The sequence below is a fragment of the Stylophora pistillata genome, chromosome 1 (genome assembly GCF_964205215.1).
Source record: "Stylophora pistillata chromosome 1, jaStyPist1.2, whole genome shotgun sequence".
NCBI classification, from domain to species: Eukaryota; Metazoa; Cnidaria; class Anthozoa; order Scleractinia; family Pocilloporidae; genus Stylophora; species Stylophora pistillata.
The window spans coordinates 39526613-39544619 of NC_142519.1; the positions used below are offsets into that span (position 1 = coordinate 39526613).

At 39.3% G+C, this 18007-nt stretch overlaps 1 protein-coding gene and 1 pseudogene across 1 annotated transcript in view; one reads left to right on the forward strand and one right to left on the reverse strand.

Annotated features, from left to right (window-relative positions):
- LOC111334732 (uncharacterized) overlaps nucleotides 1–18007 on the forward strand; it is a 183198-nt gene that overhangs the window by 14396 nt on the left and 150795 nt on the right. The window contains 1 exon segment of the mRNA XM_088747547.1: nucleotides 499–582. Within this exon segment, the coding sequence (XP_088603673.1) occupies nucleotides 499–582 (84 nt within the window).
- LOC148742468 (uncharacterized) lies at nucleotides 6270–6948 on the reverse strand (annotated as a pseudogene).

Below are 18007 nucleotides of genomic sequence, written 5' to 3' on the forward strand. Positions count from 1 at the left end.
CAGAAAACCAATGTGAAACGTGAAAATTTTGCCCCTTGACTGAGGTATTTTATTTCGCATTAGGATCTCCAGGGTAGAGAAAAGACAAACTAACTTTTGATTTATCATCTACGGGTTTATGTCGAATTAATTTGATGGCCTGCTCCCAGTTGGCTTGTTAGCTCAATTGGTAGAGCGCTGCACTAGTATCGCAGAGGTCAGTGGTTCGAATCCCGTACAGGCCTGAAATTTTTTTCAGGTCTGATTTTCACTATTGCTCAAATAGTGCTTTACTGCGAAGGATCGTGCTCATATACGTCTCATAACCGCAGTTCACACATATGTTTCATATGTTTGTTGTTGTTTAAGTTAATAACTATTCATTAATGTGTATTTGGGGAAAAAGAAAATGTTCATAGTATCTTGAAAAAGTATCGTATGCTTTCAAGATATTGTCCATGGAAAACATTATTTTAGACAGCAGAGTCACGCTTCGCTGAGGTGCCGTATTGATTTCAGGGACCTGTCCAACAACCAGTTACAGGATTTACCGCCAGGAGTGTTTGCCGACATTAGGATTTCTCCCTGGAGGAGCTTAAAGCTGTAAGTAAGCCTCTTTTACTGTAAACCGAGGTTGCTTAAGAATAAAAGAAAAAAAGGGAAAACGATCAATTTACCAGAGGCTAACTAAAGAGCCAAACATCACCGAGGAGCCGCTGCTTTCTAACTGTATCAAACTCCTTCATATAAGATCACATAAAGCCTCATGTTTCACAAGGTAACTTTTGAAATATGTGAACAGAAAGGTTGGCAGAATACTCGCTATAAAGATGATTTCAAATATTTCTTCAAGTTCTCAATACACGAGTTCAATTTAGTTCGTTCCATAAACAGCTTCAGATGTTAAATAATGGACCATACGGGGGTCAAAGGATAGCGCGTAAAGTTTATGTTAATATATCAATAAGTACTTTTTTAAATTTGATAATTCCAGTTTATTAAACGAAATCCGTGCCCCATGGTTTTGAAATTATTATTTCTAAAAAATATACTAGATGTGCAGATGTTTTCAATCTCAGAAAGACTAATTAAACAATACTATTGCGCCTTAGGATCATTGGAAATTAGTAAAACTGGTTTAAATTTCAGAAGTGGAAATGAAGACATTCGATAATGTTAAAAATAGCATCGCATAAACTATATCTATCAGGAGCTTGTGAATTGTTTATTTGTCATGCATTTTGCGAATGTTATAGGCGTGGAGTTTCTCTTTATCCGAATTACAATTTATATTAATCACAACGGATCAACATTATTCTTTAACATGATGGTTTTTTTTAAAAGGAGCGTTTGCGACTTATTTGCTGTCGCTTCGAACACCCGACTTTTCACAAAAATACGTGCATGAACAATTCAGCACGCTGTAACAAAGTTTCTTTCAAACCATTAGTGGATGTTTTCTTGATTGCCGCGAGCGAACGATTTAAATCGACAGAGCATGTTTGTACTAAAGCTTTCTGTGGAAGTTTTAAAATAAAAAAACCTGACTGAATCATCTGTTTTGACACAGAGCAAGAAACCAGTTTTTTCACAATGTCAGTCACTGTTCCATTAATCACCCAACTCTAGTTCCTTTATCAGCATAATTAAGTGCCACTCCCGCTAAGAGCGGTCCTCTCGACTTCCCGTCCAAAACAATTTTCCTTAATGTTTTCCTATGAAAAGGGTTTAGGACATACATTTCAAAAATAGTTTGATTGTTTTCCAATTCTCTTTTTTTGCCTCACCGTAAGCGAGAATTGACTATTGGCTTGACCAAAAGAGATTTCACAGCTTTGTCGAGCGCGCTGCGACTGCAATGTTATAGTTCACGGAATTCTCTCTTGCTTCAAGTGCTATGTTCAATCAGTTCACAGACAAAATATGGAAACTTCACTTGAAATCCTATTCATACCATCTTGATTAGAAGAGACCCTTCCCTTCGACCTTAATTTGCATATCAAAAATTAACCAATTCAAAACCAAGAATTCGCAAAATGCGGTTGTAGATCGGGCTAAACAGTCATATCGTAGGATAGTTTATACACCAAGGAGGTCACCGATTGTTTCAAACCTGCGGGTATCTCTCTAGCTTTCATCCACCATCCTCTTGAAAACAGCGCAAATCAATGTCTTTACTTATTCGCGCACGTGTCAAAGCTCATTTCCATAATTCTGAAAAATGATATATGATATGTCTTTCACCGTTCAAACTTTATTTGTTTATCTTCTACGTAAAGTATTTTAAGTTTTCATAATAATTGGATGGAAAAAAAGCAAGTCGTCCTAAAACGCTGCATAAATATGATCAGTCGTAACGCTTGCACGACAAAGTAAACAAAGGCGATCAGAAGCTCCTCGGTAATTTTCCTTGAATCAGGTCAATAGCCACGTACAGAGTGGAGAAGATCAAAATGATAGAATACAATTTGGCACTCTGGTCATTTCAGACACACTGTGTTGCTTAAAAGGACACACAAACAAGTTAAAATACACGTATGTTACCGTGTTATTTACAAAACAACCTCCTGCATAAAGATAATTTCGTAAATGGTAGTTCAGACTTTCCGTGACATACCTCTCAGCTTTAAGGTAATTTGTTGATGATAAGGATATCCAAGCAGTTAATAATAGCGAAACGTTAGTAATCCACCCGCCACATTTCCCATTATTACCAGGCTAAATCTTTTTGTCTCAATACTTTTGTCTTGAAGTGTACGAGGCTTTTCGCGACGCAGTCAGTCTAAGTTAGAGACTGGCAGTCTAAATCCCACAGGGATCAACGAACGCTTTTCATTCCACTAATTTATTCTTGTTTTTCTCGTTGCCATGTTCCCACCAAAAACGTAGCTCCATTTTCTGCCTTTAAAGGCACACACAACCCACTATTCCTCTATTCGCTCCGACGAAGGGCTAAAGCTCGAAACGTCAGCTTTTGTAATCGTTACGGTGGCAAATTTACCATTTCAACTTTGTTGATATATCCAAATTATTTCGTTACTCCCACCGACGCAGCCCCAAACAGTTTCTTTCGAAACTATCAGCCTTTATAAGTTAGAGACCGGTCATTGTTTATAAACTAGGAGGGGGTAAAGGAGGGAATCGGAGGATGTTGGTAGTATTACAATAAATTCCACCTAAACCCGCCTTAAGGCTCTGTGATATTCGTATAACCCCCACCTCACAATGGCAGTAAATAGGCAGTCTATTTTCATCAGTCCTCCTTTAATTTCTGTTGGCGACAACTTATCGTTTCCCTTAACAACCACGTGATCCCCACAAAATCCTCCACCCCGGCTATAAATAGTGACAGGTCCTTTAGCTCCTGTTTCCACTTACTATCCCCACAGCGAATGTAATTTATCTCCGCATATAAAATACCTGAAAACCAGTTCATGCAGCGGTCGAAGGTCATGAAATGGAATGAGACACAGAGTCAGAAGTAGCCTTCCTAAATCTCTTGGAAACATGTACATTCGGTTTCCATGTCACTTAGTTTCTTGAGTAAGGTGGCCTTCAAATCTCTGCCTTTGAAAGAAATTTCAAGAAATGCACAGATTTCCTTCAAAGAGGTGACTTTAAACTTCTCTAACGTGTCATTTGTAACATGTTCGCAAATATTATGCCCATGAGATAATATTGGATGAGCAAGTCCGACTTCGGAAATAACACCCGCTACATGCTTTTTCCTTGCTTCGTGTTCAAGGTAACCGCTTTCTTCTTCGATAAGACTTTCGTCGTCGTCGTCGTCGTCGTGGTCATCGTCGTCGTTTGCATCCTGCTCTGAATCTTTTGGGACTGTGGTTTTTCTTCGTTACAAAGCAGAAAGCCTCGAGAAGAAGCTTTGAACTTGGCTCTTCGTTAGCCATTCATTTCTGGTGAATTTTCTTGTACCATCTACCTCTCTCGCCTTTCTCATTTCTGCCGCGACTTGCGCGGGATCGGCTTCTCCGCCCATTCTTTCACCGGTTTGAAACCTACTTGAGAGATACCCTTTCACTTTCTCGGTGAATTTTGTTCCACTACCCTCCGGTCTCTGAAGGGCCCAGCCCATCTTGTACACTTTAGTCAGTTCAACTTCGCCCGTCACCTCGGGTGTTGCCATCTTTGATTCAAGAGTTAGGGAGGAAAATTTCATTGCCCAGTCACGTCTAAGGCCGTCGTAAAGGCTCGCTGATGCTTCTTTCTTGCTGTGCTCCCCGAGGTGCACATGATCTTGGAGTTCTTCTGAAGAAGTGAACTAAGAGCAGCAATCTTGTTCTGGGCAGTGAAATAGCATGTCCTCTTTATCATCGCTGGAACTTTTGCTATGATTGCGATTCTGTTTTATGGCCGTGGAGCTGTGGCGAAGAAACCATGATTGTCTACTTCCCTTGACACAATGGGGTCTTGCTTCTCAAGGATGAGCTCTGACCATGGTATTACTTTGTCCTTACCGACCTCATTGGCTTTTGAGAGCCAAAGACCATCCTTTTCATACGCAGAATTGTAGAAAAAGCTGAAATTATTGATGCCCTTAATTCTGAGTTCCTTTCTATCACTAACAATTTCGCAAACAGCAGCTGACGTTCCTATCACTTGTCTCACTTTTAATGCTACGTGCATGTCAGCTGCCGTCATAATGTTATGGCCTTCATTGCAATATCTAGGAATTGCCCCTTTCATAGGACTGATTATGCGATGGCAAACATTTTTGCCAGATTGTGGTTCAGAAAAATCATAGCTTGAGAATTAGAAAAGGAAGTATCTCGGTTGGAATAACTGATCTATCAATACTTGCCATACTAATACAGATATTACTAGGTAGCCTTAGTGTATTCTCCTGCCTCTATGAACACATTCTACTCATCATGAAAATGTTAATATGAAGATTATACTTTTAACGATTCTAAAGAGAAATCAATAAAAAAGGGCAACTTCGCAATAAATAAATACCTCCGCAGTTGAACTCTCTCAGGATGTCCTTTGAGAAAGTAATCATTCATTCGCGACGCGTATTGTGCGTATAGCAATAGCATGTGAACTAGAGAGGCTAATTAACTTGAGAATACGTTTTAACCTGCCTTTAAGCAGGGGGGTCGGTGGTATGCGACGTTTTAAGGGTGGAGAGGATAATTATGTTCCTGCAATGTATTATTGAAAGAGTTTGATCAACATTGTTTGCATCGGCTCTGAAATATAAGTTACTATAATGAACAGAGACAGCAAGAAAGCTTGAACTTAAAAGTTCTGAAGTCGATCAAGCTATGAATTTGCATGTTTTGGAAAGAATGTTTTCGCGTTGTGATCAAAAAGCATTCTCATCTTACCTCATCACCTTGATTCCAGCGCGTGAACCAACGTTAGAGGCAGCTACACTTAGATTGTTGTTGTGGTAACAGCCTGCGCCATCTGATCGCAAAAATACTTCATTTACTGTAGGCTTGATCTGTTTAATGTTACCGAGAAGGTTTTCTAGAATTGCGTAGACCGTGTTCCAGTCTTGGGCACAGCTTTCAAAAAGGTGAACATATGACATAATCTCAAGGCCGTTGTCCTCTGCATTCCTCGTAATAACTGAACTGATATGTCAGTTTATTCCTTTTTTTCCAAACCACTCAGACTGCTTTTCCCCGTATTTTAGTTTGATGAATTTGATGGCCCAGCATGACAATGAAGGAGGCATTTTTTCCGAGGGACGCGAGCAACTTCTGTTTTATTCTCTCTTGATTCTTTGTCCAGATTGTATGCGCCTTCCACTAAAGAATCCCCTCTCTAGCTTAACCATGGTCATGTTTCCGGTCTTCTTTCTTCTCTGTGCTGTCAAAAGTTATCAAAGGAATTTCAGTTTCATTTCCGATTTCCTGAATCACGAATTTCAAACTTTTACAACTATTACAGCTAGCTTGAGGTTCATGGGAACAATTTCCTTGAAACTCAGGGTCTTGGGGATCGCTTAGAGAAAAACGCTTACACGCATACAATGGTCAAGGAAAGGACTTCTATCCTCTTGACAGTGCATCCCATACGCTGTCTTCAGGTATTGCTTTGCATCCTTCAGATTCTTCCGAACGTCTTCACACCCCGTTGAAGTTGCCCCGCCCTCTTCCAGTTCCTCCACTATCTTGTGCATTGCTTCAAACCCTTCCGCTCCGCTTGCAGCAGTGTTGTACAGCCCTTGAAGGGATCGCCTTTGTGAGGGCTCTCTTGCTTGCAAAATTCTGTAAAGCGTTGATTTTTCAAGGGGGTCAAAGACTTCCTCGCAACAGTGTTTAACTGAGAGATTGTTCAATTATCGTTGATCGTCCAGCAATTCTGATGACATTTGGCAGGACAAGACGATCCCCAGAGTCAAGTTTTAAAGTCCTTGTTCCATAGGCCACACCTTTTTAAAAAATGATTGGTCCACAAAAGACAGAAAACGATCAAGTTTCACTAGGTCTATTCGGACTCTGCGGTGTGGCAGTTTGTTGACGTTGAAACCAGCTTCGACATTTTTGCCTTCTTAATTTGTCGATCGCTCAGTTTTTCAAAGGGCTGGTGCATTTTCTTTAAGAATTTCGTTGAATAGCTCGTTGCATAGATACTCAAGATCTGTGTTTTCAAGTTAATCGAAGGTGCCTGTTTGTATGCGGTTATCAGCAACTTCAAGTCAACCAAGCAGACCTCATTTGTTATTGGAGCCTTGAATGCTTGCAATAACTCTTCGCAGTCTTTTAAAGCGATTACATTGCAAACAGGGCGACATGTCTCTTCCACGTGATCCAAACAAAGGGCTTTTTCATTTGTTGTTACCTATTCCCATTCCTTTTAAAGCCCAGAAGAAACCGGTTCTACTTTTTGTCCTGTGAGTGAGGCAGTCCTTGTCATAACCTCATTGTAGGTCTTTAACACGTGCCCATCGGTTTCTTCTTCATCTGACGAGTCACCGTTTGAAAAAGTCTCAGCCATTTCATGCCACTTCCTGAGGAGTCCAAGTGGAATCCCGGTTGTATATCTCGACTTCTTAATCTGGAATAGAAAACATCGCCGATTTTGCCTCCCTTTTTGCTTCCTGAAAAGTCAAAATCAGGCAAGGCAATCAGTAATTGATAACATTTATCACCGTTGGACTGATTGCGCTAAGCATTAGAGATCTCTTGCATGTGGGACGCATGAAGTTATTGATATACGTGCCTCGACAAGTATGCTATGCCACAAGAACCCTTATCTTCAGCTAGATTTCGTTTTTCTTCCACTGATGTCCTTAGCAAAAGCCACTCATTCTTTAGCCGGCTGTTATGTAACTTTCTGCAGCTGCTACAGATGGCTGAAATGTACACAAGAAAGTTATTTTCAAAAATGCCACCTAATTTGACAATCTTACACGCAAAAAGTTATCGTTATGGTCATTTCCATCCCTAAGATTATAAACTGTTTATATTCTCTGGTTGCCATCTTAATTGATACAGTTATCATCGTTGTTTCATCTTTTTTTTTTTTAAAATGAACGCCTTGTTTTTTTGATGTTGCGCATTGTTATGTTACTTAAACTGAAGGAAACCTACGAATTGGCTCGCCCCCCCTCTCTCTCTCTCTCTTTCTCTCTCGCGCTCTTTTTTTCAATTATTCCTTTTTATTCATTGTAATTTTCATTTGGACGTCCTTTCCCTATTCTTGTGTTTACTTCTGTTCCTCTCTAATTACTTGTATCAAGAGCAAATAATTGGACATTTTTTCACTCTGTTGCAAATGTTAGTAGCAAGGCTTAATTAAATTTTCCTTGTAAAACGGTTCCTAACTTTTAACACTGTTTGGCCTACCGCACCAACATAAAAGTTGTCTATCTCGAAATATTTTCTGTCATCACCAATACTTTACAATGGTGAATGGTTTGTCTCGAATTTAAAAATTTTGGCTCCGGCGGGCAAATCTCCCACCATGCCGCCGACAAATTTTTCACGGATGAGAACTGGACAAAATGGAGTAAATAAACAATTAAAGCCGTGTGAAAACTGGGAAAAATCGACTAAATAAACAAAGCCGTATTAAAGTGCTACTGAAACGTAATTTTCATATCCGAGATTTTTGCAATATAATAGAGCTTGAACGTTATTTGCAAACGCTGTGTACTTTTTTTGGGCGAACGCATACCGGAAAGTACACTTTTCGAAGTTGACCGGCTGAGATCAAAATTGGCGGCCATCTTGGCGCGGCCAAAACAGCCCTGTGACGTCACTGGTTGAGTACTTCTGTGAAAGAAGGGTAAAAGCATGGAGTGTGGCTTGCATGTTGGGAGGCCGAAAAAGAGGATTTCGGGCAAAATGCCATCTTCGTCTTATTCATCGGCGGCCACATCGGCATCTTGGCTATTTGCGAGAGGTTCGCCTGGATAGGGAGCAAAATTGAAGATGATCTAATCGGCAAGTCTGAGGATAACGAACAAATCCCTCTGTACCAAATGCCTGGCAGAACATGCTCAGAATCCCTACAATATAGGGCGAGGGCCAAAATAAGAGCAGACGAGGATTTAAAAAATGAGATAAAGCAAATCCTTAACAACGCGGAGCAAGAAACAGTAAAGGCGATCATGTGCTTCTATGAACGTGAAATCGTTCGTTTTAATACCGAAATAAAGAAAAGAAAACGAGCCAAAACGGCTGGAACACTGAACACTAAGAACTGTAGTACGATCGAGTCAGCGCGCGTGGCGCAAGCTGAAAGCAATCCAGACAACTTAACGATCGAGACAGTAAAAAAAATAGCTGTACATCTACAAAGGCGAACGGTTCGAAAAAGACGCCATCCCTGATGTGCGTACTCAGTGCCACACATAAAGCAAATTCTCATGAAAAACTGGCATTTAATAGAAACACAACCACTACTGAGCGAACTATACAAAAATCCGCCGCTCGTATCTTACAAAAGAGGGCGGTCGCTCAAAGACATACTCGTGAGGGCTAAACTTTGAATAGGCTACTCTAAACACACGCTTGGGAGTCGTATAGGCCTGTCAACCCCATTTTACGCCACCATCTTCCTCTTCGCTACTGGAGACAACTTCGCTTCGTTCAAAAGAAGATTCACTGGACAAAACTTCAATGTCTGCCATCTCCTTCGCCCCCGAATACAAACAAACAGTGAGTGAAATAAACCACGCTATCGGAGTGAACACAACCAGTGACGTCATCAATCCATTTCGCTCGGTATCAGGGCCCGGACATGGCTTTGTGTAAAATTTTTGATTTGAACGGTTAAAAAAGATATCTTTCGCTTCTTTTTGGCCAAAGCAAATTATCTCATGATGATCAGCATATTCAAAACTACAGGTTAGAGCAAATATTTCAGATACTAAAATTTCGTTTCAGTAGCACTTTAAACTTGAGCGGATGCAAAAAAGAGATAAAATTTTGTCACGAAAAAAATTGTCTTTTGATCTTGTGGAGACTCTGCCTGCTGGTGTAGCTAGGCCCTCACAAATCAATTTTTAATAAAATAATAACCTTCGCATTCAAGGAATTGAAAAAAGTACTCACGTGATCCGACTGGAACTATCATTCCAAAAATTTCGAAAACATCTCTAGCCAGTCTGGCGGGGAATACTCGGCCACCTTTCACTGCCTTATAAGTTCCTTTGTGCTCTGGATGCTGACAAGTACTTCTACCGCATTTCCAGTGTTTTCCCAAAACGTTCCGATGTTTAGAACATAGAGACGTCCGCTTTATTTTTTCCTTTTTCGGAGCCAAAATGACCGTAGTGAAGCAAAATTGACTCGTACTCGAGGATTTCGCAGGATAGATGGTACTCCAAATTACTTGATACGTCGTCCTGGCATTCCAGGAGAGATACCAGGACTGAAGCTCCGCTTAAATACCCGCATCCACTACAATCCTTGCTTTCTGTGAAACAAGTAGCCATTTTTGTGCGATAAATTTCTCAAAACAGATCAATAACTGAAGATCCTCTCCTCTCCGCTAAACAAACACATGGGTAAAAGACTTATCCAAGGCGAGAGGGCTGGATCGAGGTATGCTAGAACCTTCGGGGTGGGGGGGAGGGGGAGGGGGAGGTAGATCAATGTAAGCTCAATTACCGTCCCCAATTCTTTTATTTCAGTCCATCTATAACTTTTGGTTCTAATTCGTTACATGAAATACTTTTAAGTTTCAATTTACATACCCGCGAAACAAGTCATGGAACAAATGGACAAGTTGGCATAATCACGTCACGCAACATACCAGGCCGGGTTTGCCTCCTAAGGAATGATTAAGCTTGTCCCTCAAGAACTTTGTGGACTGTAACAACGTAAAATCTCTAATTATGGCAGCAAAGGTTCAGAAAAGAGGACCTTTTGATTGCATTCCGTGTGCTAAACCTCGGTAGAAACAACGAGAATTCTTGCAGAAGGTTGTTTTGTTGATAACACCATAACATACATGTTTTAACTTGTTTGTGTGTCCTTTTAAGCGACACCTTATGTCTGAAATGACCAGAATGGCAGACTGGATTATTTAATTTTGATCTTCTCCACTCTGTACGTGGCTATTGACCTGATTGAAGGAAAATTATCGAGGAATCGCCTTCCGATCGCCCTTTGCTTACCTTTTCACGCAAGCGTTACGACTGATCACGATTATGCAACGTTTTAGGACGACTCGCAATTTATGTCTATCCAATTGTTATGAAAACCTAAGATAATTAACGTAGAAGACAAACAAACGAATTTTAAACGGTCAAAGACGTATCTTCGTCATGTTTTAGAATTATGCAAATGAGCTTTGACATGTGCGCGATTAAGTAAAGACACTGATTTACATTGTTTTCAAGATGATGGTGGTTGAAAGCTAGAGAGTTACCCGCAGGTTTGAAACAATTCATAACCTCCTTGGTGTATAAACTATCCTCAGATATGTATTTTTAGCCCTATTTAAGCCTAAATCTTGAGAATTCTTTGTTCTAAATTGGTTCATTTTTTATAGGCAAGTTAATGTCGAAGGGAAGGGTCTCTTCGGACCACGTTGGTGTGAAGCCAGCAATTCTCAGCTTTTTCGTCGTTACTCAAAGAACCCAGTTAAATGCAGCGCAAGCGTAGTAAGTAAAACACTGCGATTGAATGAAAAATTGCTTTCTCGGAAATATGCCTATTTCTTGAGAACCACTCATTACAATTTCACGAAATTTGGCACGGAAATACTTAAGGAGATAAGTAACTGGAGTATTGAATAAAATTGATTTTAAACAAAGGAAATTCCAGAAAATCGAGTGAACCTTCAACAAGGGACAATGAAAGATCTCTTTGTTAAATTGTTATCAAAATGGTGTTAACATGAGTGTATCGTTACAAGCTTGTTGCATGCAAGTTATAAAGAAAATCTAATGACTAGTTTTTCCACAAAGAAACAAAACCGATTTTAATTGCTTCTTTATATCTATTCACGTCGCCATGACAAGGGTACATACGTCAGCTCAACTTTCAAAAAAACCGAAGTTTGTGTTGTTAACTTGCTTGCTGCCAGTTTTGGCGACCGAGAGATCAAGGGTATTAGAGAAAATGGTGAAAGAAACGAAGGTATCAAAAACTGTGTTCAGCCACCTTAAACTGTATATTTTAAGTATTTCCCTATGTTCTAGTAGCTTGTCTTATTTCTCTAAACAGAAAAAATTTCGGCATTTAAGAACCCCCTCCCCTGTTAGGTGAAGGGTCTGGAACCACCTTTTTATACTGCTTTTCAATCGAGTCTAAAAGGCAGGTTATTTAAACAGAATTTAGCTGTTGTTTAGCAAAGCTGCGTTCTAAGCCATCTTCATGATGGCCGAAGTTTTTATTCGAACATGTGAACATTGTCAAGAGGGCCGAAAGCAAATCGTGGAAGGACATTTCAACCCACTTATAGGTAATCCCCAAGGACCGATAATCAATCACTCATTGATTTGAATTTTAAGAACGTGAAAAGGTCGGGTTTTCTGAGCTTAAGGCGGTTACAGGAACCTTAAAAAAATAGGAGTATATATTCTTCCAACAAAACATCAGTTTCCACAACATTTTTAAGAAAGCGCTTATTTTGCAGTTGACTTGTTGACTATAGGGGCCTGTCCAGCAACAAGTTACAGTATCTACCACCAAGAGTATTTGCTGGCATTAACGCTTCTGAGTACGCTAGGATAACGCTGTGATTTCTTTTTTTTTGGCTAAAATAAAAGTCATTTGTCATATCTTTATGTATCTTATCAGACTCGGATGAAAAACTCATGAAGGGGAGTTACTGGGCAAAGGTTCATTCCTTAATAGCTGACAGTTAAAATAAAATTTGTGTTCGTGGCTCAAAGGAAAATTTAGTAAGTATACGATGTGTGTTATGAAATTTTTGTTGAGAGTTCTGGAGGAACTAAAAGCAGTTTGGAAGTTTACACATAAATAAGTAAAATGAACAGATATCAGAGGCTCAGCTGAAAATTTGGACAGGCACGATTGCTTAGTTTTTTTTACAAATTCGGTATTTCATATTGTAATTCAGGAATGTTCCGTGTCAGTTCACCGGCCTGATCATAATAATGCAAAAAGCTCTACACGAGGAGTTCGGGTGTCAGAGAATTTGCATTGTGCCATTAGCTTCAGCGGTATTGTAGCGGTTGTATTGAATCGTTCATCGGTGGTCTTATACATGTAGTTGATCTGTTCCAGCTTTTATGAGCGGTGTTGTAGCTGTTGTATACAAACGTTCATCAGCACTGTTACAACGGTTGCGTTCAAGGTTTATCAGCTCAAGAAGATGTCTTAAAGCGTTCATTAGACACATGCCATCTCGCCAATTTCTCCGTCAAACCTTCACAGTTTAGGAGGGTCATTAAGTCATTCAAGAATCCAGAGTAGTTCAGGCTCGTGGCTTATCCCTGGGGTATTAGAGTCCCCTCATCAAATCCCTGAGGTAAAATGCTAAATTTAGCTTTTGTAGTTGTCCTGAGTGCACCCGTCTATCATGTCCAATTTTGGTTGAAACAAGACTTTTGAAAGTTTGAACACATAGCGGTCATATGATAAAATGCTTTTTGACTGAGTTTTGGGCGGGACAGATGGGAAAATAATTGGCACTTGATTATGGCGCGAGGATGTCGCATGTGACCTCAAGCCAAAACTTTCCCGTCAGGCCCTACCACTCAGTTAAGAAGTACAAGTTTTTTCTGTTAAAACTCGTTGAGAACCATATTTTGGAAGCTGTGCCAGTAAAAAACAAAACAAAAACAAAACAGTTGCCCTTGTTCGGCAAGCGTACGATGTGACCTGATGTGCGCCACAATGTGCGCTTTCCAAGCTCTCAGCCCAGCACTCTCAAGAGCCACTGACCATAAGTATCAAGAATACGCAGACAGTTAGTTGTAAGCTCATTTTATTGTTCCTAAAGGACCTTTGTGATGAACCTTTTTCAAAAATTATCAAAAGCTTTTATCGACAAGTTCAAAATACGCCTACATGGGGTGTTGCCCCCCCCCACCCCCGTAAAATAATGAAAAAATATGCAACATCCGCAGCTTCGTACGCCCCAACACGATGAAATACCGCTTTCAAATTTTGTGCGATAGCAAATGGTCCTTTTTCTGTTAACGAAAATACCAATTTCTTCATATTTTTAATGTTTAACTTTGAATAGTGACCCGTTGAAAATATGGTACTTTCGTCTTTTTCGCAGAGGTAAGATAAAGATCAACTTCGATGGCCTATAAAGGCTTAACAAAATTGTACAATGTGGGAAAGGGGAAGTTTCTTTTGCTAGGACAACTTCAGAAATATGGTTCTGCACAACATGCAATGTTCCCCACGGGAGATATTTGTAATTAAAAAAACCTATTTACTATTTCTTTTTCCGAATAGTTGGTTACCCAGTACCGTGATTTAACTGCTCCAAATGGGCAGAAATGATATTCTGATATATCTGATATATGAAGTGATATTCTGATATATTCCAACTTTAAGGGATCGTTTTCTTAGTGAAGGTTCCAAAAAACTACTAGACAAAGTACGATTAAAATCCATCGCATTTTGTTAGTGTGAGAAATATTTGTTGAAAAGTGCATTTTTCGAGCTTGATTTATGGATTTGATGTGGGAACTGATGACTCAGGGATAAGCCGAGAGTTCGAACTAAATCTGGTTTCTTGAATGAATTAGTGACCCTCATAAACTGTGAAAGATTGAAAGAAATCTGTGATATCCTGATATATTAAATTATTCCAACTTTAGGCGATCATTTTCTAAAGGTTCAATTAACCGTTAGACAAAATGGAATTAAAATCCATCGCATTTTGTTGGTGTGAGAGAGATTTCTTCATATTTTTAATGTTTAACTTTGAATAGTGACCCGTTGAAAATATGGTACTTTCGTCTTTTTCGCAGAGGTAAGATAAAGATCAACTTCGATGGCCTATAAAGGCGTAACAAAAGCGTACAATGTGGGAAAGGGGAAGTTTCTTTTCAGGTCTGATTTTCACTATTGCTCAAATAGTGCTTTACTGCGAAGGATCGTTCTCATATACGTCTCATAGCCGCAGTTCACACATATGTTTCATATGTTTGTTGTTATCTGCGTTACTGTTCACCTGTTCGACCTTTACCAACTCTGAATGACTCCCTTAGGTCCTTAAGTGCTTGCGCTTTCGACTTACTCCTGGTCATTTACTGTTTCATTAAACGGTTGGAATATATGATCAGCGAGGCTGGAACAATTTTAACAAAAGATGATCTAAAAATTTGTCCTCCATTTCTTTCAAGTTGTGATTCCGTCGAGTTTTCGTCAAACAATGCATCTGATTTAAGTATTCGCCCTCTTAAAAAATTGTGCCACTGCTCAGAAAACCAGACGATTTGAAATGTTGGCCAGCTGATTGAGGGATTTTATTTTGCATCAGGATCTCCAGGGTAGAGAAAAGACAAACTAATTTAATATTCATTAATGTGAGTTTGAGTAACTGAAGGAAACGTTCATAGCATCTTGAAAAAGTATGGTATGCTTTCAGAATTTAGGAAAACATTATTTTAGGCAGAAGAGTTCACGCTTCGTTCTGGTGCCATATTGATTGCAGGGACCTGTCCAACAGACAAAATCTGCACAGTTCAAAAGAAAACAAGACGGTTAAAAACTATTGATGGGGTAGATGTAAAGGGAAGATATCATGTAAAGTTACGGCGATCGCAAGAGACGATTAATCCTTATTAACCATTTCAAATCGGTAAACAACTTCAGATGTTTAAATAATGAACCATACGGAGGTCAAAGCATAGCCCTAAAGTTTATTTAACAAGCTGTTTACCACTTCTGTACATGCCAATTTGATAATTCCAGCCAATTCATCGAAATCCCCGTCTCGCGGTTTTCAAATTGTTACTTGCATGTGCAGATTTATCAACCTCAGAAAAGACAGAATAAGCAATACAATTTGGCCTCAGGTTCATTGAAAATTAGTAAAGCCAAGTTAAATTTCAGTGGTGGAGATGAAGATACTTTCGATTACGTTAAAAATAGCAGTCCATGATTCATGCCATATCAAGATTTTGTAAATTATCTACTTTGTTGTGCATTATGAAGATGTCCTAGCACAGTTCCTTTTTATCCGAATTATAATTCATATTAATTACGACGGACTAACTCAACATTATTCTTTAAGATAACGCTTTTTAAAGAACCCGGGTAAGTTATCTGCCGTCGCCGCCTCGAACGCGCTAAATCTTACTGAAATATGTGAACGAATCAGTGCGCTGAGGCGAGCTATGGCTTCTTTCAATTACTCTGCTTGTAAAAGATTTTTCCGATGCCTGCGTTCAAACGACTCAAATCGATATTATATGTCTGCGCTGGAGCTTTCTGTTGATGTGTTACAATAGAAAAACTGACCGAATCAGCTGTTGTAGTTCGATAATTTTGAAACGAAACGAGAAACCATATCTTATCAGTGTCACCCACTGGTCCATCTATTGCGTAACTCTTGTTCCTTCATCGGCAAATTTGAAGAAAGGGTTTGTTTTGAGCGTTTCCCTCTCTTTTATCTCGGTTTGGCTTTTTGAACAGACAAATATAGAAAAAAATTTCTTCTTTGAGCGGTGTTCATGTGTTAGGTGTCAAAATTTATCCTGCTTTGGCCCTTCAAAACTCCTACCCCTGTTCTGCGAAAGTACAGCCTGATTGTAAACAACACAAAACCCTCTTTATAATTAGCTGCTTTGTTTAGTTAAGCTGTGGTACCGTCGCACTGGATTAAATGGCATGTAAGTTTGGGAGCCGGGACACTCCGGACGCTCGGTAGCCAGTGCCGGGATCAACACAAATATAAGCAACAGAATTCATTCAATCCAGCGAATTTGACATTATTTGAAGAAAAAATGTCAATGATCTTTTTGACCTTGCACTATTGTGTTTCGGAGTTCTGCTCCTCCTCTGGTGGATGGCATTCATACATGTGCAAGGCACTCCTTGACCCAGAGAAGACTGGGACAGTTTGTGAGGATTATAAGAAGGATAAAGCCTAATAATAATAATAACAACAGTAATATTAATAATGAGAATCATGATAAGTTGATGACGCGCAAGTTACATGAAATTTTCAAATCTGCGTAACAATTTAGAGTTGAAATACTAGTACAATCAACCAAAACTATGAAGAGAAGGGGATATGAATACGAAGTCACCACAAAGACTGAAATATAATTAAAAGAAAAATTTGTTCTACGATGAAACGCTATGATAAAAACACCCGTCGAAAGAGGTGAGATTTCGATAGTATTTGCACTCTCTATGTTAGTGGGATTTTGGGACAGAACAGTAGAAATTGTTTACCTAGGGTAGCTGTAGACTGAAGACATGTATTACTAAGAAGGATTTCTGAGTTTCATCTTTCGGTAGAAGGGGGCCGAAAAATTATAATTTAAAGAATCGTGAAAGTATTTGGAGCTGTTTTAAAGTGGACTCTGTTTCTTATCTGTAGCCGGATGTAATTAAAAAATAAGTGAGGTTTTGTGGCACAATTTTTGTTCTCTCAAGATCAGTTTAGACAAAGCATTCCTTATCCGCTGCAATTTAGTTATAACGCAAACTGGTGATAAGTACGGAAGACTACTGCAGTAGCCTATTTAGCATATTCACGGATTGTAGTGAACGAACCAATGAGGGCCGGTTGTGAGAGATATTTTTTGAATGTGGCATGGTGAATATAATGTTGTAGACATCAGTGAAAAGCTGCTTATATTTCCAATTTCTGTTGGCATGGACAGTCTGGAATGAAGTTTAATCTCTAGCGCAAGCACAGGTTTAATGTTCGAGTCACCAACATGAGTACTGATGGTTATACACTGTTCCCAGTCATTGTGGTGTCCCAATAATGAGGATTTCGGTCTCGCCTTCGTTCATTTTCAACTTATCGTTCATTTATCTAACTTCCCAGTTATTGTGATGTCCCATTAATGAAGATTTCGGTCTCGCTTTCGTTCAATTTGAACTTATCGTTCATTGATCTAACTTCCCAGTTATTGTGGTGTCGCAATAATGATTGTTTCGGTCTCGCCTTAGTTCAGTTTGAGCTTATCGTTCAGTTATCCAACTTAGCAGTTGTTGTGGTGTCTAAATAATGAGGATTTCGGTCTTGCCTTCGTTTAGTTTGAGTTTGTCGTTCAACACGGATGGAAAAGTGAAAAACCAGTAAATATATACGAGACATTTGACACAGCCAACATCCACCAGCGGTCATCTATGTATGAGTGATCCTAACTGCCTAGTAAGGTCCCTTACAGCCTCTTGCTTCACAAAGCGCAAATAAGGGTTAACAGTAGCTAAACATTTTTTCCATCGTATTGTACATGTTAATATTATTTATTAACATCAGTAGAAATCCACTGCACTTTATCTTGCGCAGTTATGTAAGAGTTCATAAGGTGTAAGAGGTGTGACCAGAGAGATTAACGGACAGCTCAATAATGATGAGTTTTCTTAAAAGTTATAAATACCCGAGTTTTATCAAGCTTATGTAATGAAGCTCATCAAACACAATT